We start from the raw sequence: 27,716 nt of genomic DNA, 5'->3' as shown, positions 1-27,716 counted from the left end.
GGAGCACAGAGGATCCCCAATAAGATGAACTAAAATCAACCCACATCAAAAAAAAAATCATAACTAAAATGGCAAAAGTTAAAGATAAAAAGAGAATTCTAAATGCAGCAAAAGAAAATCACTGCATATAAAAGGGTATCTCCTTAAGGTTGTCAGCTGACTTCTCTACAGAAATTTTAGAGGCAGAAGGGAGTGGCATGATATATTTAAAGTGCTGAAATGGAACATCCTACACCTAGGATACTCTATCCAGTAAGATTATCATTTAAAAAGAAAGAGAAATAAAGAATATTTCAGGTAAGTAAAAACTGAAATAATTCATTGATCCTAACCTATCTTAAAAGAAATGATAAAAGGGCTTTCTAAGCAGAGAAAAAAAGAACACACAGGAAAGGGAAAATTCCACTTGGAAAGGCAAATATATAGTAATGATTGAGGGTCAACCACTTAAATAAGTAAGTATGAAGATTAAAAGATAAAAAAAATTGTAAAAGAAAATATAGCTATAATAAAATAGTAAAGTAATAAGCATAAAGATGCAAAATATGATAAAAATCACAAAATGTGGGGGAAGGGAGTAAAAAATATAAATCTTATAGGATGTTTGAACATAAACAATTATCGATTTATAACTTCATATAGGTCAATGTATATGAACTCCATGGTAGTCATGAATCAAAATCTATAATAATTGAACAAAATTAAAAAGAAACACAAATATATTCCTAAAGTAAGTTGTCAGTCTATAGGGAAAAAAAACAACAAGAATCCATGAACAGAGAGAGTTAAAAAGCATCTGGAAAAAAAAGATATGAAATAGGTACATGCTCTCAATAATTACTTTAAATATCAATGAACTGGACAAATATTTACTGGATAGCAAAACAAGACCATTCAATACACTGCCAACAAGAGACTCATTTTAGACCTAAAGAAACACATAGATTGAAAGTGAGGGCATTAAAAATATCTCATGAAAAATGAAAAGAAAATAAAGCAGGGGTAGCAATACTCATATCAGATAAAATGGGCTTTAAAACAAAGGCTGTTACAAAATGTAAAGAAGAGCATTCTATAATGATAAAGGGATCAATACAAGAAGAGGGTTTACACTCATTAACATATGTGCACCAAATATAGGAGCACTTAAATACATAAAGCAAATACTGAGAGTCATATGAGCAGAAACTGACAATATTACAATAGTGGTAGGGAATTTTAATACCTCATTTACATAAATGGACCCATCCTCCGCGGGGGGGGGGGGGGTGTGGTGGCGGTGGCAGTGGAATCAATAAGGCAACAGTGGTCTTACACGACCCAATAGGCAAGTAGAACTTAACAGACATCTACAAGATATTACATTCCAAAACAGCAGAAAACATATTCTTTTCAAGTACACATGGGATGTTCTATAGATCACATGCTAAATCACAAAACAAATCTCAACAAATTAAGAGGACAGAAATTATATCAAGCATTTTTTCCAACAACAATGTTATGAAACTAGGTATCAGTTATAGAAAGATAAATAACAACGGGAAAATAAGAAACACACGAAGACTGAACAACAACATGCTACTAAAAAACCAATGGGTCAACGAAGATGCAAACATAATACTCAAAACTCTATGGGATGCAGTATAGCCGATCTCAGAGGTTCATCTACAACAATGCAGGCCTTCCTCAAGGAACAAGAGAAACCTCAGATAACTTAACACTACCTAAAAGAACTAGAAAAAGAACAAACAAAACCCAAAGTCAGCAGAAGGAAGAAAATAAAAAAGATCAGAGAAGGAATAAAATCATGATAAAAAAAATCAGTGAAACCAAGAGGTAGTTTTTTTTTTAAAAAGATAAACAAAATTGATAAACCTTTCCACAAGCTCACCAAGAAGAAAAGAGAGGGAAACAAAAAAAATCATAAGATAAAACATAGCTATACGTCAACAAATTAGACAACCTAGAAGAAACAGTACCTCCATATATCACAACCTTGTCATGGCAGTGGGGGTTTAACTCAAGGAAGCTATGAGCCATGCCATGCAGGGCCAGCCAAGATGGATGGATCACAGTGGAGAGTTCTGACAAAAAACATTCCACTGGAAGAAGGAATGGCAAACAACTCTAGTATCCTTGCCGCAAGAACCCCGCAAAAGGTATGAAAAGGCAAAAGGACGTGACAGCAGAAGACAAGGCCCCCAGGGAAAAAGATGTCCAGTATGCTACTGGGGAAGAACAGAGGGCAATTACTACTAGCTCCAGAAGCAATGAAATGGCTGGGCCAAAGTGGAAAAGACGATCAGTGTCTGGTGGTGAAAATCAAGTCTGACGCTGTAAAGAACAGTATTGCATAGGAACCTGGAATATTAGGTCCACGAATCATGGTAAAACAGACATGGTCAAGGAGGAGATGGCAAGAATGAACATAGACATCTTAGGAATAAGTGAACTAAAATAGGCAGGGACAAATGTAATTCAGATGTGCAAATTTAATTAAGATGAACATTGTATCTACTGGACAAAAATCCCTTAGAAGAAATGGAGTAACTCTCAGAGTCAACAAAAGAGCCTGAAATGCATTAGCTGGATACAATCTCAAAAATAACAGAATGATCTTCATTTGTTTTCAAGGCAAACCATTCAACATCACAGTAATCCAAGTCTATGCTGGAATTAAGATTGCCAGGAGAAATAGCAATAACCTCAGGTATGCAGATGACACCACCCTTGTGGCAGAAAGAGAAGAGGAACTGAAGAGCCTCTTGATGAAAGTGAAAGAGGAGAGTGAAAAACACTGGCTTAAAACTCAGCATTCAAAAAACGAAGATCATGGCACCTGGTCCCATCACTTCATGGCAAAAAGATGGAGGGGGGGGAATGGAAACACTGACAGGCTTTATTTTGGGGGGCTCCAAACTCACCGTAGATGGTGACTGCAGCCATGAAATTAAAAGATGCTTGCTCCTTGGAAGAAAAGCTATGACCAACCTAGACAGCACATTAGAAAGCAAAGACAGTACTTTGCTGACAAAGGTCCATCTAGTCAAAGCTATGGTCTTTCCAGCAGTCAAAATTTGAGTGCTGAAGAATTGATGCTTTGGGGTGTTGGAGAAGAGTCTTGAGAGTCCTTTGGACTGCAAGGAGACCAAGCCAGTCAATCCTAAAGGAAATCAGTTCTGAATATTCATTGGAAGGACTGATGCTGAAGCTGAAGCTATAATACTCTGGCCACTTGATGCAAAGAATTGACTCATTTGAGAAGACCCTGATGCTGGGAAAGACTGAAGGCAGGAGGAGAAGGGGAAAACAGAGGATGAGATGGTTTGATGTCATCACTGACTCAATGGACATGAGTTTGAGCAAGCTCTTGGAGTTGGTGATAGACAGGGAAGCCTGACATGCTGCAGTCCACAAGGATGCAAAGAGTCAGACATGACTGAGTGGCTGAACTGAACCGAACTGATGCCCTAACCTCTGGTGTCAAAGAAACTGAAGTTGACTGGCTCTATGAAATCTTATAAGACCTTCAAGGTCTAACACTAAAAACACATCTTTTTCACCATATGGGATTGGAATGCAAAAGTAAGAAGCCAAGAGATCGCTGGAGTAAAAGGCAAGGTTGGTCATGGAGTACCAAATGAAGCTGGGCAAAAGCTAACAGAGTTTTGTCAATAGAACACATTGGTCAGAGTAAACACCCCTTTACAACAATACAAGAGAATAGCTGAAATAGCTCAGCTCCTAAATTCATTCTACAAGGCCATCATTACCCTGATACCAAAACCAGAGAAAGACAATACAAAAAGAAAATTACCAGCTAATAACTATGATGGATATAGATGAAAATACCCTCAACAAAATATTAGCAAAACAAATCTAACAACATATAAAAAGGATCATACACCATGATCAAGTAGGATTTATATCAGAGTTATAAGGATGGATTGACATTCACAAATCAATTACTGTGATGTACCACATGAACAGAAGGAAAGATGAATATTGCAAGATCATCTCAATAGATACAGAAAAAGAATTTGACAAAATTCAACGTTATACCTGATAAAAACTCTCATCCAAGTGTGTATTGAGGGAATTTTTCTCTATATAATAAAGACAATTTATGACAAACACTTAGCTAACATCATACTTGACAGTGAAAAGCTGAAAATCTTTCCTCTAAATTCAGGAACAAGACAAAGATGCCCACTCTTAACATGCCCTCATGATTTCAAAACAATAAATAAATAAAAGATATTTAAATTGGAAAGAAGTAAAACTTTCACTACTAGAAGATGACATGATTCTTTGTACAGAAAACATTAAAGTCTCCACCTGATAATTATTAGAATGAATAAATTCAGCAAAGTTTCAGGATACCCTATTAATATACAGAAATCTGTTTCTTTTCAATACACTAATACTGAACTATAGGAATGAGAAAGTAAAAAAACAATCCTGTTTAAAATTGTATCAAAAAGAATAAAATACCTATGTATAAACTTAATCAATAGATGAAAGTTCTGTAGTCTGAAAACTATGAAACATTTATAAAGGAAATTGAAGATGACATAAAGAAATGGAAAGATATTCTAGTGCTCTTGGGTTGGAAGTGAAGTCACTCAGTCATGTCTGACTCTTTGTGACCCCGTGGGCTGTAGCCTACCACACTCCTCTGTCCATGAGATTTTCCAGGCAAGAGTACTGGAGTGAGCTGCCATTTGTTAAAGTGGCCATACTGTCCAAAGCAATATACATATTTGATGCAATACCAATCAAAATAACCATGATATTTTTTACAAAACTGGAACAAATAATCCTAAAATTCATATGGAATAACAAAAGATCTCTAATTGCCAAAGTGACCTTTAGAAAGAGGAACAAAGGTGTAGTAGGTATTACACTTCCTGATTTTAGACTGTACCACAAAAAGACATCTTAGGAATACCTAAATAATAGCTGGTAATAGTCTAAATAATAGCTAGGTAATAATTGTTATATGTAGATACTTTAATGATAGCCATGCTGAGTGGTGTGAAGTGGTATCTCATTGTGGTTTTGATTCACATTTCTCTAATAATTAGTGACATTCAGAATCTTTTCATGTGCCTGTTATCCTTTAAAAAAAAAATGTCTATTCAGTTCTTCTGCCCATTTTCCTTCTGCCCATTCTCCCTGGTGATAATACCAAGTAATAATTCCTGGTAGCTACAGGAATCAAAATAGAATGCTGCTGGCACAAAAAGACAGATCAATGGAACAAAACTGAGAGCCCAGAAATAAACTGACACACCTATGTGGGTTTCCCTGGTGACTCAGATAGTAAAGAATCCACCTGTAATGTGGGAGACCTGGGTTCTATCCCTGGGTTGGGAAGATCCCCTGGAGGAGGGCATGGAAACCCACTCCAGTATTCTTGACTGGGGAATCCCCATGGACAGAGGATCCTGGCGGGCTACAGTCCATGTGGTAGTAAAGAGTTGGACACGAATGAGCAACTAAGCACACAGCACCTATGGTTAATTAATCTACAATAAAGGAGGCCAGAATATACAATAGATTAAAGACATTATTTTCAATAAGTAGTTCTGGGAAAACTTGACCACTAAATGAAGAACAGTGAGATTAGAACATTACCCCACACATATACAAAAATAAACTCAAATGGATTAAAGACCTACATGTAAGATCTGCAGCCATAAAACTCATAGAAGTGAACATAGGCAGAAGACTATGTGATATAAATCCATAGCACTAATTTTGGGGGAATTTATCTCTGAAAGCAAAAGAAAAAAGTTAAAATAAGGAAATGGGACAGACTGAAACATTTTTATGTATCAGGGAAACTGTGGACAAAATGAAAAGACAATCTATGGAATGGGAAAAAGGACTTATAAAAGATATGACTAATAAGGGGTTACCGTGATATTGAAAGGTTTGCCTTGGAAACGAACGGAGATCATTCTGTCATTTTTGAGATTGCATCCAAGTACTGCAATATGAAGGTAATCCAAGTCTATGCCCCAACCAGTAACACTGAAGAAGCTGAAGTTGAACGGTTCTATGAAGACCTACAAGACCTTTTAGAACTAACACCTAAAAGATGTCCTTTTCATTACAGGGGACTGGAATGCAAAAGTAGGAAGTCAAGAAACACCTGGAGTAACAGGCAAATTTGGCCTTGGAATGCAGAGTGAAGCAGGGCAAACACTAATAGAGTTTTGCCAAGAAAATGCCTTGGTCATAGCAAACACCCTCTTCCAACAACACAAGAGAACTCTACACATGGACATCACCAGATGGTCAACACCGAAATCAGATTGATTATATTCTTTGTAGCCAAAGATGGAGAAGCTCTATACAGTCAACAAAAACAAGACCAGGAGTTGACTGTGGATCAGATCATGAACTCCTTATTGCCAAATTCAGACTGAAATTGAAGAAAGTAGGGAAAACCACTAGACCATTCAGGTATGACCTAAATCAAATCCCTTATGATTATACAGTGGAAGTGAGAAATAGATTTAAGGGCCTAGATCTGATAGAGAGAGTGCCTGATGAACTATGGAATGAGGTTCGTGACATTGTACAGGAGACAGGGATCAAGACCATCCCCATGGAAAAGAAATGCAAACAAGCAAAATGGCTGTCTGGGGAGGCCTTACAAATAGCTGTGAAAAGAAGAGAAGCAAAAAGCAAAGGAGAACAGGAAAGATATAAGCATCTGAATGCAGAGTTCCAAAGAATAGCAAGAAGAGATAAGAAAGCCTCTTTAGTGATCAATGCAAAGAAATAGAGGAAAAGAACAGAATGGGAAAGACTAGAGATCTCTTCAAGAAAATTAGAGATACCAAGGGAATATTTCATGCAAAGATGGGCTCGATAAAGGACAGAAATGGCATGGACGTAACAGAAGCAGAAGATATTAAGAAGATGTGGCAAGAATACACAGAAGAACTGTACAAAAAAGATCTTCATGACCCGGATAATCACGAAGGTGTGATCACTCATCTAGAGCCAGACATCCTGGAATGTGAAGTCAAGTGGGCCTTAGAAAGCATCACTATGAACAAAGCTAGTGGAGGTGATGGAATTCCAGTTGAGCTATTTCAAATCCTGAAAGATGATGTTGTGAAAGTGCTGCACTCAATATGCCAGCAAATTTGGAAATCTCAGCAGTGGCCACAGGACTGGAAAAGGTCAGTTTTCATTCCAATTCCAAAGAAAGGCAATGCCAAAGAATGCTCAAACTACTGCACAATTGCACTCATCTCACATGCTAGTAAAGTAATGCTCAAAATTCTCCAAGCCAGGCTTCAGCAATATGTGAACCGTGAAATTCCAGATGTTCAAGCTGGTTTTAGAAAAGACAGAGGAACCAGAGATCAAATTGCCAACACCCACTGGATCATGGAAAAAGCAAGAGAGTTCCAGAAATACATCTATTTCTGCTTTATTGACTATGCCAAAGCCTTTGACTGTGTGGATCACAATAAACTGTGGAAAATTCTTCAAGAGATGGGAATACCAGACCACCTGACCTGCCTCTTGAGAAATCTGTATGCAGGTCAGGAAGCAACAGTTAGAACTGGACATGGCAAAACAGACTGGTTTCAAATAGGAAAAGGAGTCCATCAAGGCTGTATACTGTCACCCTGCTTATTTACCTTCTATGCAGAGTACATCATGAGAAACACTGGGCTGGAAGAAACACAAGCTGGAATCAAGATTGCCGGGAGAAATATCAATAACCTCAGATATGCAGATGATACCACCCTTATGGCAGAAAGTGAAGAGGAACTAAAAAGCCTCTTGATGAAAGTGAAAGAGGAGAGTGAAAAAGTTGGCTTAAAGCTCAACATTCAGAAAACTAAGATCATGACATCTGGTCCCATCACTTCATGCGAAATAGATGGGAAAACAGTGGAAACAGTGTCAGACTTTATTTTTCTGGGCTCCAAAACCACTGCAGATGGTGACTGCAGCCATGTAATTAAAAGACGCTTACTCCTTGGAAGAAAAGTTATGACCAACCTAGATAGCATATTCAAAAGCAGAGACATTACTTTGACGACTAAGGTCCGTCTAGTCAAGGCTATGGTTTTTCCTGCGGTCATGTATGGATGTGAGAGTTGGACTGTGAAGAAAGCTGAGCACCGAAGAATTGATGCATTTGAACTGTGGTGTTGGAGAAGACTCTTGAGAGTCCCTTGGACTGCAAGGAGATCCAACCAGTCCATTCTGAAGGAGATCAGCCCTGGGATTTCTTTGGAAGCAATGATGCTGAAGCTGAAACTCCAGTACTTTGGCCACCTCATGCAAAGAGTTGACTCATTGGAAAAGACTCTGATGCTGGGAGGGATTGGGGGCAGGAGGAGAAGGGGATGACAGAGGATGAGATGGCTGGATGGCATCACTGACTCAGTGGACGTGAATCTGAGTGAACTCCGGGAGTTGGTGATGGACAGGGAGGCCTGGCGTGCTGCGATTCATGGGGTCGCAAAGAGTTGGACACAACTGAGCGACTGAAGTGAACTGAACTGAACTACTCCTTGGAAGAAAAGTTATGACCAACCTAGATAACATATTCAAAAGTAGAGATGTTACTTTGCCGACTAAGGTCTGTCTAGTCAAGGCTATGGTTTTTCCAGTGGTCATGTATGGATGTGAGAGTTGGACTGTGAAGAAGGCTGAGCGCCAAAGAATTGATGCTTTTGAACTGTGGTGTTGGAGAAGACTCTTGAGAATCCCTTGGACTGCAAGGAGATCCAACCAGTCTATTCTGAAGGAGATCAGCCCTGGGATTTCTTTGGAAGGAATGATGCTGAAGCTGAAACTTCAGGACTTTGGCCACCTCATGCAAAGTGTTGACTCATTGGAAAAGACTCTGATGCTGGGAGGGACTGGGGGCAGGAGGAGAAGGGGACGACAGAGGATGAGATGGCTGGATGGCATCACTGACTCAATGGACGTGAATCAATGAACTCCGGAAGTTGGTGATGGACCGGGAGGCCTGGTGTGCTGCGATTCATGGGTTCGCAAATAGGCGGACACAACTGAGCGAATGAACTGAACTGAACTGAACTAAACAGGGGGTTAGTATCCAAACTATACAAATAATTCATACAACATAATGCCAAAAACAACCCAAACAAAGAAAATGGGCAGAAGAACTGAATAGACATTTATTTTTCAAATGGATAACAGGTACATGAAAAGGTTCTGAATATCACTAATTATTAGAGAAATGTTACTCAAAACCACAATGACAGTCCACTTCACACCAGTCAGCATGGCTATCATTCAAATATCTACATATAACAAATGTTGGCAAGGATGTGGAGAAAAGAAAATCCTTGTACACTGTTGGTGTAAATGTAAATTAGTGCAGTCACTATGGAAAACAGTATGGAGATTCCTCACAAAAGTAAAAATAGAACTACCATATGAATCAACAGTCCACTCCCAGCCATATATCCAGAAAAAACAGATAAAAGCAAACAAAACATTCCTAAGACAGTAATTCAAAAAGATGCATACACCCCAGTGTTGATATTAGTACTATTTACAGTATCCAAGATATGGAAGCAACCTCAGTGTCCATCAATAGATAAATGGATGAAGAAGATGTGTTTTATGTATACAATGAAATAATATTATTCAGCCCTTAAAATGAATGAAATTTTGACATTTAAAGAAATGTGGATGAACCTAAAGAATATTATGCTTAGTGAAATAAGTAAGAGAGAAACACAAATATTGTAACATATCACTTATATGTGAAATCTAAAAAAAATGAAGCAAATGTATATAGCAAAACAGAGATAAAATCATAGATACAGAAAGCCGACTAGTGATTACCAGTGGGGACAGGTAAGTAGAAGAGATAAAAACTGTTATGTATAAAATATGTAAGTAGTAACGATACATTACATAAAATAGGGGATTATAGCCATTATTTTATAATAACTTTCAATGGAGTATAATCTGTAAAATACTGAGTCACTATGCTATTCACTTGAAAGTAATATAACACTGTAAATGAACAAAACTTTAATTTTAAAAAATGGCTCAAACATAAACACCAGGGAAAAAATGAAATAATTTTAATTTGATTTTTAGCATTATTTAGAAAGCTCTTTCTAGTAAAATATGGCCAGAGAAAGTTATGTAAATAACAAAAAGTTAGACAAAAGTAATTATTTGCAGGTTATATGATTATATATAGTTTGCATGATCATTTGATTAGGAAAACCTAAATATGTGAACCAATGAAGAAAGCAACCAAAATAAAATTTAGGAAATATGGTGAATGCAAGATATACATAAAACATCCAATAGTTTAATTAGACACCAGCCCAGAGTTCAAGAAATAAAATATTATCAGCGCTGCCTAAGCCCAGATCATGCTTTCTACTAGTCACTAACCACCCTTAGACACTCTGAATGCTATATTGTTAAACTTTTGTTTTTAATTAAAATTTTTTCTTCCATATAATTATGCTGAAGTTTGTTTTGCCACACGGTGAAGTTACTTGTGAATCTCCTTGATCTTTCTAAGTTTTGTGTAAATTTTATTAGGGTAATTCTAGAGTAGACTTTAGGGCTACGTTAGCCCTCCTCCTAAGACATAAACCTTGTTAGATCCTCGAGAGCTTGCAGAGCTACCTCTTTACAGGTTGGATAGAATTAAAATATCTCTCAGACTTAGGTGATCTATGGAATGTGTATAGCTTGTAGCTCCCCAGGAGCCATTTCTTGTGTGGACTTATACAGTTTTACTCCATGGATGTGTAAATTAGTATTTAAACAAGAATTTAAAGAGATCTCCATCTAGATGTCTATGGGATTGGGCAGAAATGTTTGTTCAAGTTTTTCTGTAATATCTTTTGGAAAAATCAGAACAAATTTTTTGGCCAACAATAGATTTATTCATTTGCCTAACTAAAGAGGAACTAAAGAGCCTCTTGAGGAAAGTGAAAGAGGAGAATGAAAAAGCTGGCTTAAAACTCAGCATTCAAAAAATTAAGATCATGGCATCTGGTCCCATAACTTCATAGCAAATAGATGGGGAAACAATGGAAATTTTATTTTCTTGTTCTCCAAAATGACTACATATGGTGACTGCAGCCATGAAATTAAAAGATGCTTGTTCCTTGTAAGAAAAGCTAGACAAACTAGATAGCTCATTAGAAAGCAGAGACATTCCTTTCTGACAAAGGTCCATCTATCTAGTCAAAGCTATGGTTTTTCCAGTAGTCATGTATGGATGTGACAGTTGGACCATAAAGAATGCTGAGCACAGAAGAATTGATGCTTTTGAACTGTGGTGTTGGAGAAGATTCCTGAGAGACCTTTGGACCAGGAGATTGAACTAGTCAATCCTAAAGGAAATCTGTCCTCAATATACATTGGAAGGACTGATGTTGAAGCTGAAGCTACAATACTTTAGCCACCTGATGTGAAGAATTGACTCATTGGAAAAGATCCTAATGCTGGGAAAAACTGAAGGCAGGAGGAGAAAGGGACAAGAGAGGATGAGATGGTTGGATGTCATCACTGACTCGATGGACAGGAGTTTGAGCAAGCTCTGGGAGTTGGTGATGGACAGGGAAACCTGGCGTGCTGCAGTCCATGGGGTCATAAAGAGTCGGACACGACTGAGTGACTGAACTGAACTGACCCTCTTCAGTTGGAGAAGAAATGGCAACCCAACTCAGTATTCTTGCCTGGGAAATCCCATGGACGGAGAAGCCTGGGAGGCTACAGCCCCTGGGGTTGCAGAGAATCAAGTATGACCTCATGATGGAGCGCGCGCGCACACACACACACCCACACACACACACCCACACACACCCACCCACCCACCCACCCACACACACACACACACACACACACACACACCTTCAGTAGTTTACTCTTCAAACTTCAGCCTTCTCTACCTCTCTAACTTTTGACTTCTGCCTCCTCACCATGATCTTGTAGGCATCACATCCCTGGCATCACCATCCAGACAATTCCTTTACCCAGAAAGCCATGGTGATTGTAAGACTCACATCATTTGGTTTTCTTCTCTTAGGATCATGGTTGCATGCTACATATGAGCCAATATCTTAAAACTGCTGTTTTATAGATTTTACTCTTTAGTTGTTTACAGCAGGAGCATAAATGCAGTCTAGTCCAAATAAAACAATTGCTATTCCAACTTTGCTAATAGTTTTCTGTCCTCTCTAATCCCTGAACCTTACAATCATACTGCTTTAATTATTAATGAGTTCATTAATTTTTGACACTTTGTATGAGAATCATGTTTTTCAGTTTTTGAAAACCATCCTCCTACAAAGTACAAAAAATACTGTAGCTTTCTGTTTTTGTTGTAATTAGTCATATTTCTCAGGAAGATATATAAAAATATTTAGAGATGAGATGAAGTGTGGGATATACTTTAAAGTTACTTACTTATAGGAGAAGGGATAGTACCAGAGAAGAAGAAATGAGTAAAACTGTCACATACATAATTATTGAAGCTGGGTGATCAATACTGAAATTGAGTGATCAATATTGAAGTTGAGTGATTAATTTAGGGGGCTTATTATATAATTGTATAAATTATAGAGATAGATAAAGATAGGTAGAAAGAAAGGGAGAGAGAGTCAGAGAGAGAAGAGAGAGATTGAGAGCAACGGAAACCTTATTTTGTACTTTAAATAGGTAATAGTGATAGTCAAAGAAATTGTACTGTATAAGAAGTGATAACAAACATATTAAATTTTAAAAACTGAAGCAGCTCAAAGGCTGCTTTTATAGGACTGTCATTTGCTGCTAAGCTGCGTGAAATGAGACACCTATTTTTGTAGGACCTAATTTGATTGAGGAAATCAGAATAGTTCTGAGTTTTATGAAAGCTCACTGCTCACAGGGGTAAAATACTCCACAAGTCCCTGAGTAATGAGTTATTGGCTTCTGACAAGAGCTAATATCCGTGTAACAGAGGCAACCAGAATTTGCAATCAGAGCATAGAAAACTATCGTCTTTCTCCTCTGGCTTTTAGTTCTGAGCCAGAGAAAAGCACCAGACAGCTTGAGGGTCGTGACCATTAGACATATCCTCCAGAGACAAATACAGGTTGTCATGTGCATGTTATGGACTGTGAGGAGAGGTTGATGAAGCATTTGGAGATGAAGCCTAGTCATAAATATTGGGGTAAATTGCTTCCCTGGAAACATAACTTTCAGAGGTAATGCTAAGGTGCTAACATGCTGAGTCATCAGTGACTGAATGCCGCTGTTGACAGCCCTTACCACAAATAACACATTAGCACCATGGCGGGGTGGGGAGAGGTATTTTTCTTAACCTCTAATGCTTAATTTTGGAGCACTTATCAGAAAACCAGCATGCATTTCTCTTTCTCTTTTAAAGCAGTGTCTTTTGTCTTCACCTGCAGGGCTAATGGTGGTCTTTATGTGCCTACATATATCTGCACTGGTTTCTTTAGTGTATGGCACATACACAAAGAATTGGAGAGAAAAGCAAAGTATAGGAAAAAGATGTATTTTGGAAGTACAGTAAGACTATGATAGAATCTAGAGTTGATGACACTTAAGCCCTCCATAGTTTCTTTGCAAAATTTCCCTTTGTGCTTTTTGTCCACAGGTTGTTCTGGGGATAATGCAAAGATTTGAGTCACTGTTTGATCATGAGGTTGCATTCAGACCACTGTTTAATGAGTCTCTAATTCTCACAGTGTGAGAGGATGCCCAGCAATAGTACTAGCCTGCCTTTGATGCATTCAGCTGGGAGTGAATAAATTAAAGTTCAAATGGGTTTGCTAAAACTTGAGTCATCGTTCTGGGGAGAGTTTCTGAAGGCTTGCTTCTGTAAAGTTTATAGCAGTTTGGAAATTAATCTCCAGGACCCTCCTTGTTTTTTCTTATCTATATAATTGTTTAAGAAATTTCTTTGTCAAGCCTCCAGGGAGACTGATAAATAGAAAATCTTTATTACTCATTGGAAATTTCTCGTAAGAGTTGGCATCGTAAATAAACAGAACCATGTAGTCCTTCAGATGTGTCAGGGATGGAGCAGTTTCTGAATTCAGAAATTTGTAAACCTCTCCTGGAGATTTTATGAATATTCATCAGCATAATTTTGAAGTATGAAGGCTCAGGATAAAAACTAGAAAAAATATTAGGTAGATAAGAAAGGAATATTATGCAATAAACAACAAATTATTATATATATAAAATATAAGTATGTATATATACATAGATGCATATATATGCATATGTGTTTTTATACACATGAATCTTTAAAGAGTGAACAGGATTTCAAAAACTTTTACATGTATAATTCTACAAGATTCCTTTCACATTAAAGCATTCTACAGAAGTGAGCACAATGGAATCAAAAAATAAATTACATATATATATTGATTAGTGTGTGTGTGTATATGTCTGTGTCTTATGGGAACAAGAAAAAACAAGAAATGAAAATAAACACAGTTTTCCATTTTCTTCAAATTCTGTCTTGAATTGTGTTTGTTTTTGCTTGATCCATTTTTGATCCCCAATTTTTCCCAGGACAGTTAAAATGGCTGCATTACAAATTTTAATGCCTCCATCTTATGTCCTTTTTGTTTTACTTGGCACACAGTTCAGTTCTTAACAAACCATGCTGTGTGACAGGAACTAACAAAGTGTTGTAGGTCAATTATATTTCAAAAACAAATTCATAGCAAAAGAGATTAGATTTGTTATTACCAGAAGCAGGGGTGTGGAGAGAAGGAACTGGAAGAAGGCAATCAAAAGGTACAAACTTCCAGTTAAAAGAGAAATAAGTACTAGGGATATAATGTACAACATGATACATGTAATTAACACTGCTGTGTGTTATGTATGAAAGTTGCTAAGAGAGTAAATCCTAAGAGTTCTCATCAGAAGATGAAACTTTTTTCTATTTGTTTAATCTTGTATCTATATGAGTTGATGGAGGTTCACTAATTTTTCTGTGGTAATCAATTCATAATGTGTGTCATTATATCAAATTACATATTAATTTGCAATTAATAAAAAAGTCAAAGCATGAAGCTGTACACCTTAAACTACTCAGTGCTGTATGTCTGTTATATCTCAATAAACATCAATGTAAATTTTTAAAGGCCATTTCCCGTCAAAATAAATAAATAAGTAGGATTAAGAAAAAACATAATTAAAATGAGATTGACAAAGAATATGATTTGAAGCAATGACTAAGAGCCTTGTGACTTAATGCATGTCCCCAGAATGGCAGAACCAGTATTACCTGGAAAGTTATCAGACATGGAAACTCATGGGAAACACCCCAGACAGACTGACTCAATTTCAGGACTGGGACAAAGGAGCTGGGTAAAAATCATTGACCCAGAGGTTAGAAAGTATATTTTTAATTATTTTATATGGTACCTACCATCTTATTAGTGAACACTGTGTGAACTAATAAACAGACTGCTGTCATTGAATCCTTCGCTATACCTAAACAGTATGTATTTACAAAAGATACTGAGAACTGTAAACTCCTCGATGCACTGATAGTCTGGATATATATGTTTGGCCTCAGAATATAAGACAAATACGGGGATTGAAGAAATAGTTTTAATTAGTTAACTGGTTTTGCTAAGTTTCTTTTATTAACTGCCAAATTGATTTACTTAACTATGTTTTAAAATATGAAGCTTATTTCACATTAAATAACTTTATTTATAACTAAATCAAAATATAAATTTCAGATTTTGTGGGTATATAAGATAAATGTGTATTTGTCTCAAAAATATTTTGGCTTTAAAAAAATTATTTTCTGTTTGTATGTTTATGCATTTGTCTTTAAAGAACTGACCTGGGGGAAAAAAAAAGAATAAGAAAAAAATAACACAGTGAATTGGTTTCATTAACATATGTCCCACTGCAGACTGTCAAAGGAGAGCTTGGCAAATAATGGCCAATATTTAGAATCAGCACACAGTACACAGAACAATCTACAATAATTGTTTCCGTTTTGCTCAGAAAATGTTCATTGAAGTGCTCGTTAAACTTCAGGCACACAGATTCAGCTCACTAACTTTGTATCATCATGATACACTTAAGTACCCATGATGTTGGGGCATTATGCTAAGATACCACAATTTATTAAAATGATGCAACATATTTGAAGATAGGGAAAATAATCAGGCACGAGTCCTGATTACCTTTCTTTTCCATTTTAATGCCTTTATTTACACTGGAAAGCAGTATGCGTCTGAGAAAGAATAAGGCCATTGTGGTTGGATAGACCTGAGTGACCGTGGGTAAGTGTTCTGACATCATAGCAAAGTGCAGTTATGAAACTCCAGCACAGTGTCAGTTACATACGGTGGGCTCAATGACAGTATTGTTGTTGTTGTCAGAGATATTATTATTAATATGTAACTTAGAAGGAATATAAACGCTTGAAACAACTCTCTCACTTCATGCTGACAGGCGAGTAAATGTGTCTCTTCTAGACATATGAAAGGAGGTTAAACTATCTTCACCAGCTCCAGTTTCTAAACACTCCAAAAATAGAGTGCTTACGTTTAGAGAAGCAAACCTTAAAGAAAATTGCCTCCAAGAAACTTGAAGAAGGAAACACAGAATGCCAGGCCATCATAACATGCTCCTGAGACAAGCATTTCAGCTGTCAGTGGCAAGACACATTGACTTAAAGGGGCAATGTTTTCATGGCCAAGTGATCATAGCTTAATGGAGTTTTCTGTGAGCAAACTAGGAAAAAAAAAGTGAGGGAGGTAGTTATTGTTGTTGTTCAGTCATTCAGTCACATCCTACTCTTTGAGATCCCATGGATTGCAGCATGCCAGGCTTCCCTGTCCTTCACCATCTCTGGGAATTTGCTCAAACTCATGTCCATCGAGTCAGTGATGCCATCCAACCATCTCATCCTCTGTCTTCCCCTTCTCCTCCTGCCTTCAATCTTTCCCAGCATCAGGGTCTTTTCTAGTGAACTGGCTCTTCACATTAGGTGACCAAAGTATTGGAGTTTCAGCTTCAGCATCAATCCTTCCAAAGAATATTCAAAGTTATTTCCTTTAGGATTGACATGATTGATCTCCTTTCAGTCTAAGGGACCCTTAAGAGTCTTCTACTGCACCACAGTTCAAAAGGATCAGTTCTTTGGTGGTCAGCCTTCTTTATGGGTACAACTCTCACATCCATACATGACTACTGGAAAAAACATTGCTTTGACTAGACAGACCTTAGTCACTGAAGTAATGTCTCTGCTTTTTAATATGCTGTCTAGATTTGTCATAGATTTTCTTCCAAGGAGCAAATGTCTTTTAATTTCATGGCTGCAGTCACCATCTGCAGTGATTTTGGAGCACAAGAAAATAAAGTCTGTCACCGGTTCCATTATTTCCCCATCTATTTGCCATTTAGTGATGAGACTGGATACCATGATCTTAGTTTTTTTGAATGTTGAGTTTTAAATCAGCTTTTATTTCTCTTTTACATTCTTCAAAAGGCTCTTTAGTTCCTCTTCACTTTCTGCCATAAGGGTGGTGTCATCTGCTTATCTGAGGTTATTGATAATTCTACCAGCAATCCTGATTCTGACTTGTGCTTTACCCAGCCCAGCATTTTGCATAATGTACTTTGCATATAAGTTAAACAAGGGAAGGTGACAATATACAGCCTTTACATACTCCTTTCCCAATTTTGAACCAGTCTGTTATTCCATGTCCAGTTCTAACTCTTCCTTATTGACCTGCATACAGGTTTCTCAGGAGGCAGATCAGGTGGTCTGGTAGTCCCATCTCTAAGAATTTTCCAGTTTGTTGTGACCCACACAGTCAAAGGCTTTAGCGTAGTCAATGAAGCAGAACTAAGTGTTTTTCTGGAATTCTCTTGTTTTTTTTTTCTATAATCCAATAGACATTGGAAATTTGATCTCTAGTTCCTCTGACTTTTCTAAAGCCAGCTTGAACATCTGGAAGTTCTCAGTTCAGGTACTGTTGAAGCCTAGCTTGGAGAATTTTGAGCATGAAGCTGAACGAGTCTTTGAAGACCTACAAGACCTTCTAGAAATAAGACCAAAAAATGATGTCCTTTTCATCATAGGGGATTGGAATGCAAAAGTAGGAAGTCAAGAGATTCCTGGAGTAACAGACAAGTTTGACTTTGGAGTACGAGATGAAACAGGACAAAGGTTAATGGAGATTTGCCAAGAGAATGCACTGGTCATAGCAAACATCCTCTTCCAAGGACACGAGAAACAACTCTACACAGAGACATCACCGGATGGTCAGTACCGAAATGAGATTGGTTATATTGTTTGCAGATGTAGATGGAGAAGCTCTATACAGTCAGCGAAACAAGACCAGGAACTGACTGTGGCTCAGATCATGAACTCCTTATTGCAAAATTCATAGGAAGATAGTAACCTTTACAACTAAACTTCTTCAGGTTGCTAATTCTTCTGCAAGTTGATTAATAAAGAATATATGCTGCCACACTTTCTAAAGTGTGAATTTATGTCTTCAGTCATGGAATAATCATACAGATAGCTCAAGTAACTAGCTTTGTTCTAAAACAAATGTTGCATCTTAAAGAAACAAGGGTTGAGTCTAAATCCACCTTAATTCTTCTAAGATAAGTGAGCTGAGAATGTGAGATCAAAGGCACTGGCTCCATCAGATGACTCATTAACTGCTCCATCACTTACGAAATGTGAAACCTTATACAAGCTAGTTTAAGAGCCTTGCTGAGAATCAGTTCCTTCAGCTATACAATGGGACTGATAACAGTATGTACTTAAGTAGGATTACTGCAAAGGCTAAAGCAAAGCATTCTTACTCGTGCCTTGCATAAAATAAGTGTTCATGAAATGTTAATTTTTATTATATTCAAGTTACACACAAAATATATGACTTAGTAGGACATTCCATTCCTACAAGTTACCTTTAATTGGTGCCTCTTTATCTTAACATTGTATGAACCTATCCCCCCAAAACAAAGGGATTTCCTATGACTGAGCAGCTAAAGAAATCACCAGCAATAAAGGAGACACAGGAGACAGAGGTTCAATCCTGGGTTAGGAAGATCTCGTGGAGGAGGAACTGGCAAGCCACTCCAGTATTCTCACCTGAAAAATCCCAATGTGCAGAGGAGTCTGGCAAGCTAAAGGCAATGGGTTGTAAAGAGTTGGATACAACTAAGCAACTAAACAGAAAAGAACAGGGACAAAGTCCTTCATGAAAAGAATTACAGAAACATCAAAGATAAAATTGCAATAATTAATAAGGAATCAACAGTCAAAAACTGCAAATATAGGATATTAACTAATTTCAAAACTATTTTCCAGGCAAAACATTATTTGACATAAGTCGCACCAATGTTTTTTAGTTCAGTATCCCGAGGCAATAGAAACAAAACCAAAAATAAACAAATGGGACCTAATGAAACCTAAAAGCTTTTGAGTAGCAAAGGACACCATAAACAAAATGAGAAAACAACCTATGAAATGGTAGAAAATATTGCAAATTATGTGACTGACAAGGGCTTAATTTCCAAAATATACAAGCAGCTCATATAATTCAACAACAAAGAAACAAACAACCCAATCAAAAAATGGCAGAATAGATATTTCTCCAAAGAAGACATGTAGGTGGCTAATAGGCATATGAGAAGATACTCAACATCAATAATTATTACAGAAATGTGAATCAAACTGCAATGAGGTACCACCTCACACCAGTCAGAATGGCCATTACTGAAAGCTCTACAAGTAACAAGTGCTGGAGAGTGTGTGGAGAAAACACAACCATCTTATACTGTGGGAATGTAAGTTGGTGCAGCCACTATGGAAACAAGGATGGAGGTTTCTCAAAAAAAACCAAACATACAGTTGCCATATGATCTAGCAATCTTACTCCTGGGCATATATCCAGAAAAAAACCATAATTCAAAAAGATGCCTGCATCCCTATGTTCATAGCAGCACTATTTACAGTAGCCAAGGCATGGAAACAACATAAATGTACATAGATGAATGGACAAAGAAAATGTGGTACATATATACAATGGAATATTACTCAGCCATCAAAAAGAGTGAAATAATGCCACTTGCATCAACACAGATGGACCTAGAGATTATCATACCAAATGAAGTAAGTCAGAAAGACAAATACCATATGATATCACTTATATGTGGAATCTAAAATACAATACTAATCAATATATCTATGAAAGATAAACAGACACAGATATAGAGAAAGAGACCTGTGGTTGTCACAGTGGGGAGGGGAGGGAAAGAATGCGAGTTTGAGATTAGGAAAGTCAAACTATTATATATAGGATACATAAACAACAAGGTCCGACTGTATAGTACAGGAAGCTATATTCAATATCCTGTGGTAAACCATAATGGAAAAGAATATGGAAAAGATACATGTATGCATAACTGAGTTGCTCTGCTGTACAGAAGAAATTAATGAGTCATTCTAAATCAACTATACTTCAATGAAATTAAAAATATGTTTTCCATTTTCATACAAAGATTTTCTACAATCTTCACCAATCAGTATCACCACTGAAATCAAAGTGTCCTAATTCTTTCCTTCCCAACATTTGGAGCCATATAATATGCTCCTTATCCTCATTTTCTCTTATAGCTTTTTAAGCAGAAACATAAGTCTAAAATATCCAACTTTATCTTCTGAGAATATTAAATTGAACTGTGCTACTTAAAGAATATTTATTTTACTATACTCCTGTTACACTTCCAATTTTTTTTTTTTTTAAAGAGGAAAAAGGCAAATGCTTTAGCCTTTCAAAAAAGGACTTTTTGTCAGGTTTGGAAGAAGAAGAACATGGCGAAAGAACACATTATCTTTGGGAAAACAGCACGAGGCAAAACAGATCATCACTCATCACTAACAGAAGCTAAATAAGGTACTAAGGTACAATGAGGTACTAAGACATAGTGATTCTGCCAGGGAAAAATGGAGCAGAACCAACAGATTATAATGATGATGATTTTGGTACCAAAGAAGCCCCTTTAATAGTTGGCATGCATCTGAATCCTAGTGTGACCATTTTAGGTTCCTTTTCCTTGTTCGTACTCCCCGAATAAAGGCCTTAAAAGAAGCACTGGCATTTTAAATTGCTCTGTCTCACTTGCTGAATTCCTTTTTTTTTTTTTTTTCTTTCTTAGGCAAAATTATTTTCCCATGTTACAAGAAGCATGCTTTGGAGAGCTGCACTGTAAAAGCGCAGAGAACAAAAGTGATGGCAGTCCTGGAGGATTAGAACAGTGACAAGGGGAGAGAAATTACCTGTGGGCATTTGCTCCAAGGTCCCCACTCAGACATGACACATTCGTTGGGACACAGAAGAGAGCAGGACTGGGTTTCCGGGGGAATCTCATTCTGGTTGCACAGGCTGTTATCCACAGCTCCCCCTTCACCATCAGCAGCATTCATGCATCTGTAATGCAAGATCATAAGATAGCTTGAGCACTTAAAACAGTGAGGAGTACATTTAAAATTGTTATGATATATCCTAATTACTTACCCCTCCAAGATAATTAAACATAAAATAAGACTGATAGAGAAAGCAGGGCAAAAAACAAACAAATAAACAAAAAACCTTTCAGTCAGTCAGGCTTTGAGTGAGTGAGTGAAAGTTGCTCAGTCGTGTCCAACTCTTTGCGATCCCTTGGACTACACAGTCCATGGAATTCTCCAGGCCAGAATACTGGAGTGGGTAGCTTTTCCCTTCTCCAGGGGATCTTCCCAACCCAGGGATAGAACCCAGGTCTCCCACATCGCAGGCGGATTCTTTACCAGCTGAACCACAAGGGAAACCCAACCAGGCTTTATTGAGTGGTAACTCAGGGCAGAGCCATTTATTCAGCAGAGCAGGGAAAGACTAGAGACAACACTCATCTTTGAAGAACTCTCCATCTAAAGAGAACTATTGACAATATATTTACTTAGGTCTTTTCATTGTAACAAATCTTGAACGTTCTCCTCTGAATAAATTCATCACTTTGTAATAACTAGACCTTGCATTGTTCCTATGACTCTCTCAGACTGTTCCTGGACTTCTAGCTCAGAGCACCTAAGGTTCCCTAGTTTTTGTTCAATATATTTAAGGTCATGGCAAAGTACTGAAAAAACATTTGAACATATTTTTCTTTTAGGTATTTTCTGCATTTCTGTAAGGAGTTTTCATATTATAAACCAAAGGGCAACATGCAAGCATTTTCATGCAACAGTTGAACATGTGCTACTGATGCACGTATTATTGTTGCTCTGAGATAAATGCTGATGAGGATGGGATAAATAATCATGCTGCTGATTTAATCAAATTAAAACCAAAGCGTTATACTGCTATATACCTGCCAGAATGGCTTTTATCAAAAACATGGAAAATAGTGAGGGTTGGCAAGAATATGGAGCAACTGTAACTCTTCTCACTCTACTGGTCAGAGCATATACTCTTTGGCAAACTAATTGATAGTATGTCTATTAAAACTAAACATACAAACACAATGTAACACAACAGTTTTACTTCTATCTATATACAGAAGAGAAATGTGGATCCTCCACAAAAAAAACAAAACAAAACAAAAAAACCTGCCTGGAAATGTTTATGGCACCACTATTTATAATTAGCCAAAGTAGAATTAATAGTAGTATATCTACAATAGCTATTCAGCCACAGTAAAATAGACAAATATATTGTGATAAACTCATTGAATGAAATGCTATTAAGTAATAAGAATTCATTACTACTGTTGCATGAAAGAGCATGAAAGGAGCACACAACCACAATGTTGAACAAAGAAGCTGGACACAAAAAGAGTACAGGCTGTACAGTTCCCTTCACAGACACTTAATAGGCAATACTCATCTATGGTGTTGGAAGAAAGAATAGCAGTTACCCCTGTGGGAATGGTTATTGACCGATAGGGGCTTACGTAGTCCTGGTAAAACTTTGTGTCTTGGCCTCTGGGTTGGTTACACAGATGAGTTCATATTGTGAAAATTCATGGAGCTGTACCCTATGCTGTGGGCATTTCTCCCCATTTATATTATATCCCAACTCAAAGTTAATATTTAAATTATTTTCTCAAAAATATGTAATAAAGACTTGCTGTATATAAGCTTCTTTTGTTTGGTGTTGGAATACAAAGTGATTTGTTAATAATGATTCATTTATTAAATATTTTGAGGGGCTTACTTTGTACCATGGGTGCTAAGGTAAGAACTGAAAGAAAAAAAAAAAAAGGACAAGATTCCTTCTTCCAATGATAATGATCAAAGTAAAGGTGAAAATGACAATGATGATAAGATAAATGGTGCCATTTGCTGATCTGCTACTTTCAGATACAAAGCCACAGCCAAGGAATAAGGAACTTAAGAGGGCTGTGCTGGAGAGCTTTAGCTGGAAAAGCTTTTAGCTTTTACAAATCATGCTATACTGGAATGAATTATCCTATGTATAAGGAGTTTCTTTTCTATAATTTTTTTTATTAAGGAAAACTGCACTGAAGTCTATGACCTGGTACAAAATAAACTTTATGAGGTGCTAAGTAATAAAAAAAAAAATAGATACTGTATAAAGCAGGTTAACAAAAAATGGTAAACAGAGAGGAGATGTAAGTCATGTCTTCTAATGTAGGCAGGCAAGGTACAGAGTCATCTATAGACTTTAATTTCTCCTGTGGTAATGGTCAATACTGGAAGGAGGAACCACTAAATGGCTTTAATGCCTTTCCCTGGGCAAACTTAAAAGCTGAAAATTGCTTTCCTTCTTGCCTGCACACTCTTCAGCTGATATTCCTTTATGATTTCGCTGAAAAAAGAAGAGGTAATACTTCTGGTCAATGGTGTCCAGTTGGACATATGCATTAATCTTTGTCTGCTCCCAATATGCCACAAAAACAATAGCAAAGGAATTTATTACAAAAAAAAAAAAAACAGGGGAGAAGGAAAGGCATTATCTTGCAAGGACAAAAACCACGGGAAAGGACAAAGGCAACGATGGGAAATAGATGGGCTAGTGGTGTTTTAGCACACAAAGAGAACTGATCACTAAGCCTTCAAAAGAAAACAAAGAAAGTAATTCCATTTACACATCAGAGTACATGAAAAATTCAGGAATCTATGGCACCAAGTACCTTTGGAAATGTGAAAGAAGGTGAGGCAGAAAAACTGGAGGATTTATGGTAAGTATGTTTATGTTTAAGAAGTACCTAAGCTCTGAGATGGAGAAGGCAATGGCACCCCACTCCAGTACTCTTGCCTGGAGAATCCCATGGACGGAGGAGCCTCGTGGGCTACAGTCCATGGAGTCGCGAAGAGTTGGACACAACTGAGGGACTTCACTTTCACTTTTCACTTTCATGCATTGGAGAAGGAAATGGCAGCCCACTCCAGTGTTCTTGCCTGGAGAATCCCAGGGACCGGGGAGCCTGGTGGGCTGCTGTCTATGGGGTCGCACAGAGTCAGACACGACTGAAGTGACTTAGCAGCAGCAGTAGCAGTAAGCTCTGAGATGCCCTTTCCCAATACACAGAGCTAGGTGATGACCCCAGCACGGCCCCTGCTGGTAACTGAAGGGTTAGTATCTGTATAGGGTCACAAAACAGGTCTTTGAGTTAGAGAACACATGGCCCAACTAAGGATGGGAACATACTGATAACAAGGTTTAAGGAAAGTTAACAGAGTGAACAAAATGATCACTACCTTCATGACTTAATGCACATTTATTATTTTACAATTTTGTAGTATAGAAATCCAACATGGAACTCACTAGACTAACATCAGCAGTCTGGCAAAGCTATATTCCTTCCTGGAGGCTCTAGGGCAGAATCGTCTCCTAACCTCTTTCATAGTCTAGAAGCCACTCATGTTCCTTGGGGCCATGGCCCCTTTCTCTCTCCTCAAAGCCTTGTATCTCTCTATGTCTTGCTTTTTTCCTTTCTCATCCCCTCATCCATTTTTAAGGACACTTGTGAATAAACTGTTCCCATCCAGAGGATCCAGGACAATCTTCCCTAATCATATCTACAAAGACCCTTTTCCCATTTAGCATAACATATTCACAATTTTCAAGGGTTAGAATGTGAATATTTTGGGGAGCTATCATTCTGTTTACCACATTAGCCTTCTTTCACTGGGTTCCCAAAATACAGGTTTCTAGGATTATCTATTTAACATGTGATTTAAGAAGAGAGTCTTCCAGTGATTCTGACAAGCACAAAAGTAAAGACTTACATAGACTGAAACTGAAGATGTTCTCAAATGAAAATGCCCCTGCAATTACATCTGCATCAGTGTCCTTGCCATATCTCCCTCTTTGGTCATCACTTTCATTTCTACTCAAAGTCATTACAAAACGGCTTTAAAGCATGGCTATATTCACTATCCCCACATCCTCCTCCTCCTTTATTATCTCTTGGACTTACTTTAACCACACTTTTATCATCATTCCAGAAAGAACTGATATCATCAATAGATTCCCCTTTGCCAAACTCAATAGTCAATTCTTATTTTAGTAAACTTCTCAGAATCATTAAAACCACTGATTACATTTTCTTTTTTGAAAATCCCTCCTCTTGCCATTTTTGGGTTGAGGGTTAGGGTTCCAAATACAGCCACATTCTCGGGCATTGCAGGTTAATACTTCAATGCATAGATTTTGGGGGGGCGGGGGGGAGACACAGTTCAACCCACAACACATATTTGGTAGTTGTCCTTTTTTTATTATACCGGGCTTCATCCATTTGAGCTGAGAGGTTTGGCTTAAAGGCCCTCTTGTTCAAGTGTGTTTTTCCTCAATCAACCTGCCACAATTCTGCCTGTAGCAATTTATTCTCTTAAAGCTTTCCTCTCTCTCGTGGGACTTTGCTTTAATACTGCTAAGAGGCCAGGCTGGGATGAGAGTGAGAGATGCCACAGCTCATTTACACGTATTACCTGATAAGCCAGGCTAGTCAGTCATTTCTCAAAGCCGTGAGAAAATAGGACACAAGAGACAGATTTTGAAGAAAGAGAGGTAGAAGCCCAGTCTGTGACAGCCTGAGCAACTAGTCCCCAGGGGAAAAGGCAGTGAACAGTGGGAAAGAAAGACAATATGTTTATGAGCCCTTTGCCTGGGTTGGTGATGAGGAGCACCTCTGCAATTTTGCCAGTGGCTATTTCTTTCAACGTGTCTACCAGTGACTTTGTGACAAAGGGACCAAGTCTCAGAAATGGTGGATATATACTGAATCACTGAATAAACTAAGTTCACTGGTGTTAAATAAGACCAACACATAGAAGTTGGGTGTGCCCTGGCAACTGACTTCAATCTCAAAGATAACTCATTAGGGAGTTACCCAATTCAGGCATAACGTGTCAAGTTGAAACGAAGCTTCCTAAATATAGCAAAATGACATACTACACTCATGCAACTGAAAAGATTACTACACTATTGTTGATTTATTCTTGAGCTTACATACTAAATCATTGCTTATGATTAATATTTTGGCTTATGATTCTTTAACATTCATTGCTATTTTCCTCATTTGATAATAAAATTATCCTTCTTTCTTCCCAAATCATTTCTAAATAGACCTTTATTATTTTTTGGTTGCACAAACCAGCTTGTGGGATCTTAGTCCCCTGATCAAGGATTAAGACTATGCCCTTGGCAGTGAAAGTGCTGAATCCTAACCACTGGACCACTGGTTCAATCAGTTCAGTCACTCAATCATGTCTGGCTCTTTGTGACCCCATGGACTGCAGCATGCCAGGTTTCCCTGTTCATCACCAACTCCTGGAGCTTGCTGAAACTCATATCCATCAAGTCGCTGATGCCATCTAACCATCTCATCCTCTGTCAACTCCTTCTCCTCCTGCCTTCAGTCTTTCCCAGCATCAGGGACTTTTCCAATGAGTTGGCACTTCACATCAGGTCAAGATTTGAAGTTTCAGCTTCAGCATCAGTCCTTCCAATGAATATTTAGGACTGATTTCCTTTAGGATTGACTTGTTTGATCTCCTTGCTGTCCAGGGGATTCTCAAGAGTCTTCTCTAGCACCGCAGATCAAAAGCATCAATTCTTCTGTGGTCAGCTTTCTTTATAGTCCAACTCTCACAGCCATACATGACTACTGGAAAAACCATAGCTTTGACTAGACAGACGGACCTTTGTTGGAAAAGTAATGTCTCTGCTTTTTAATATGTTGTCTAGGTTGGCCATAGTTTATTCTCATATTACATTCTGAAGTCTAATTGTGGGGGTTTAAATTGACTTTGTATTGACATCCAAAATTAAGATAATGTCCATCAGCTATACTAACCCTAGAGCAAAAGAGCGACCTGACATTATAGTCCAAATCATCTAATTTGTCAGCAGTGATGGCCATGCATCATTGGAGGGATGTGATGGTTTTCCATGCAGTTGGTTTTTCCACTGAAGTCATTTGCAGGAAATGTTCAAGATTGTGGCTGACATGCAGGTAGAATCCCACAGTATACATGGCAGCTCAAGGGTCCTATGTGTTCAGGAATACTTAAAGATGAGCAAGGGCTTCCTGATGGTCCAGTGGCTAGGACTCCATGCTCCCAATGCAGGGGGCCTGGGTTCAATCCTTGGTCAGGGAAATAGATCCCTCATGCTACAGCAAAGACTTGGTACAGCTAAATAAATACA

General features: G+C 37.7%; 1 protein-coding gene across 1 annotated transcript in view; it reads right to left on the bottom strand.

Moving 5' to 3' along the window:
• Nucleotides 1–27,716, bottom strand: part of THSD7B (thrombospondin type 1 domain containing 7B) — an 889,260-nt gene that overhangs the window by 106,288 nt on the left and 755,256 nt on the right. The window contains exon 16 of the mRNA XM_040228521.1: nt 21,344–21,494. Within this exon, the coding sequence (XP_040084455.1) occupies nt 21,344–21,494 (151 nt within the window). The remainder of the gene's footprint in view (nt 1–21,343; nt 21,495–27,716) is intronic.

This window comes from Oryx dammah, unplaced genomic scaffold, assembly GCF_014754425.2.
Source record: "Oryx dammah isolate SB20612 unplaced genomic scaffold, SCBI_Odam_1.1 HiC_scaffold_27, whole genome shotgun sequence".
Taxonomy (NCBI): Eukaryota; Metazoa; Chordata; class Mammalia; order Artiodactyla; family Bovidae; genus Oryx; species Oryx dammah.
The sequence above is the reverse complement of the archived record's forward strand: the minus strand, read 5'-3'. Positions and strand labels throughout refer to the sequence as shown.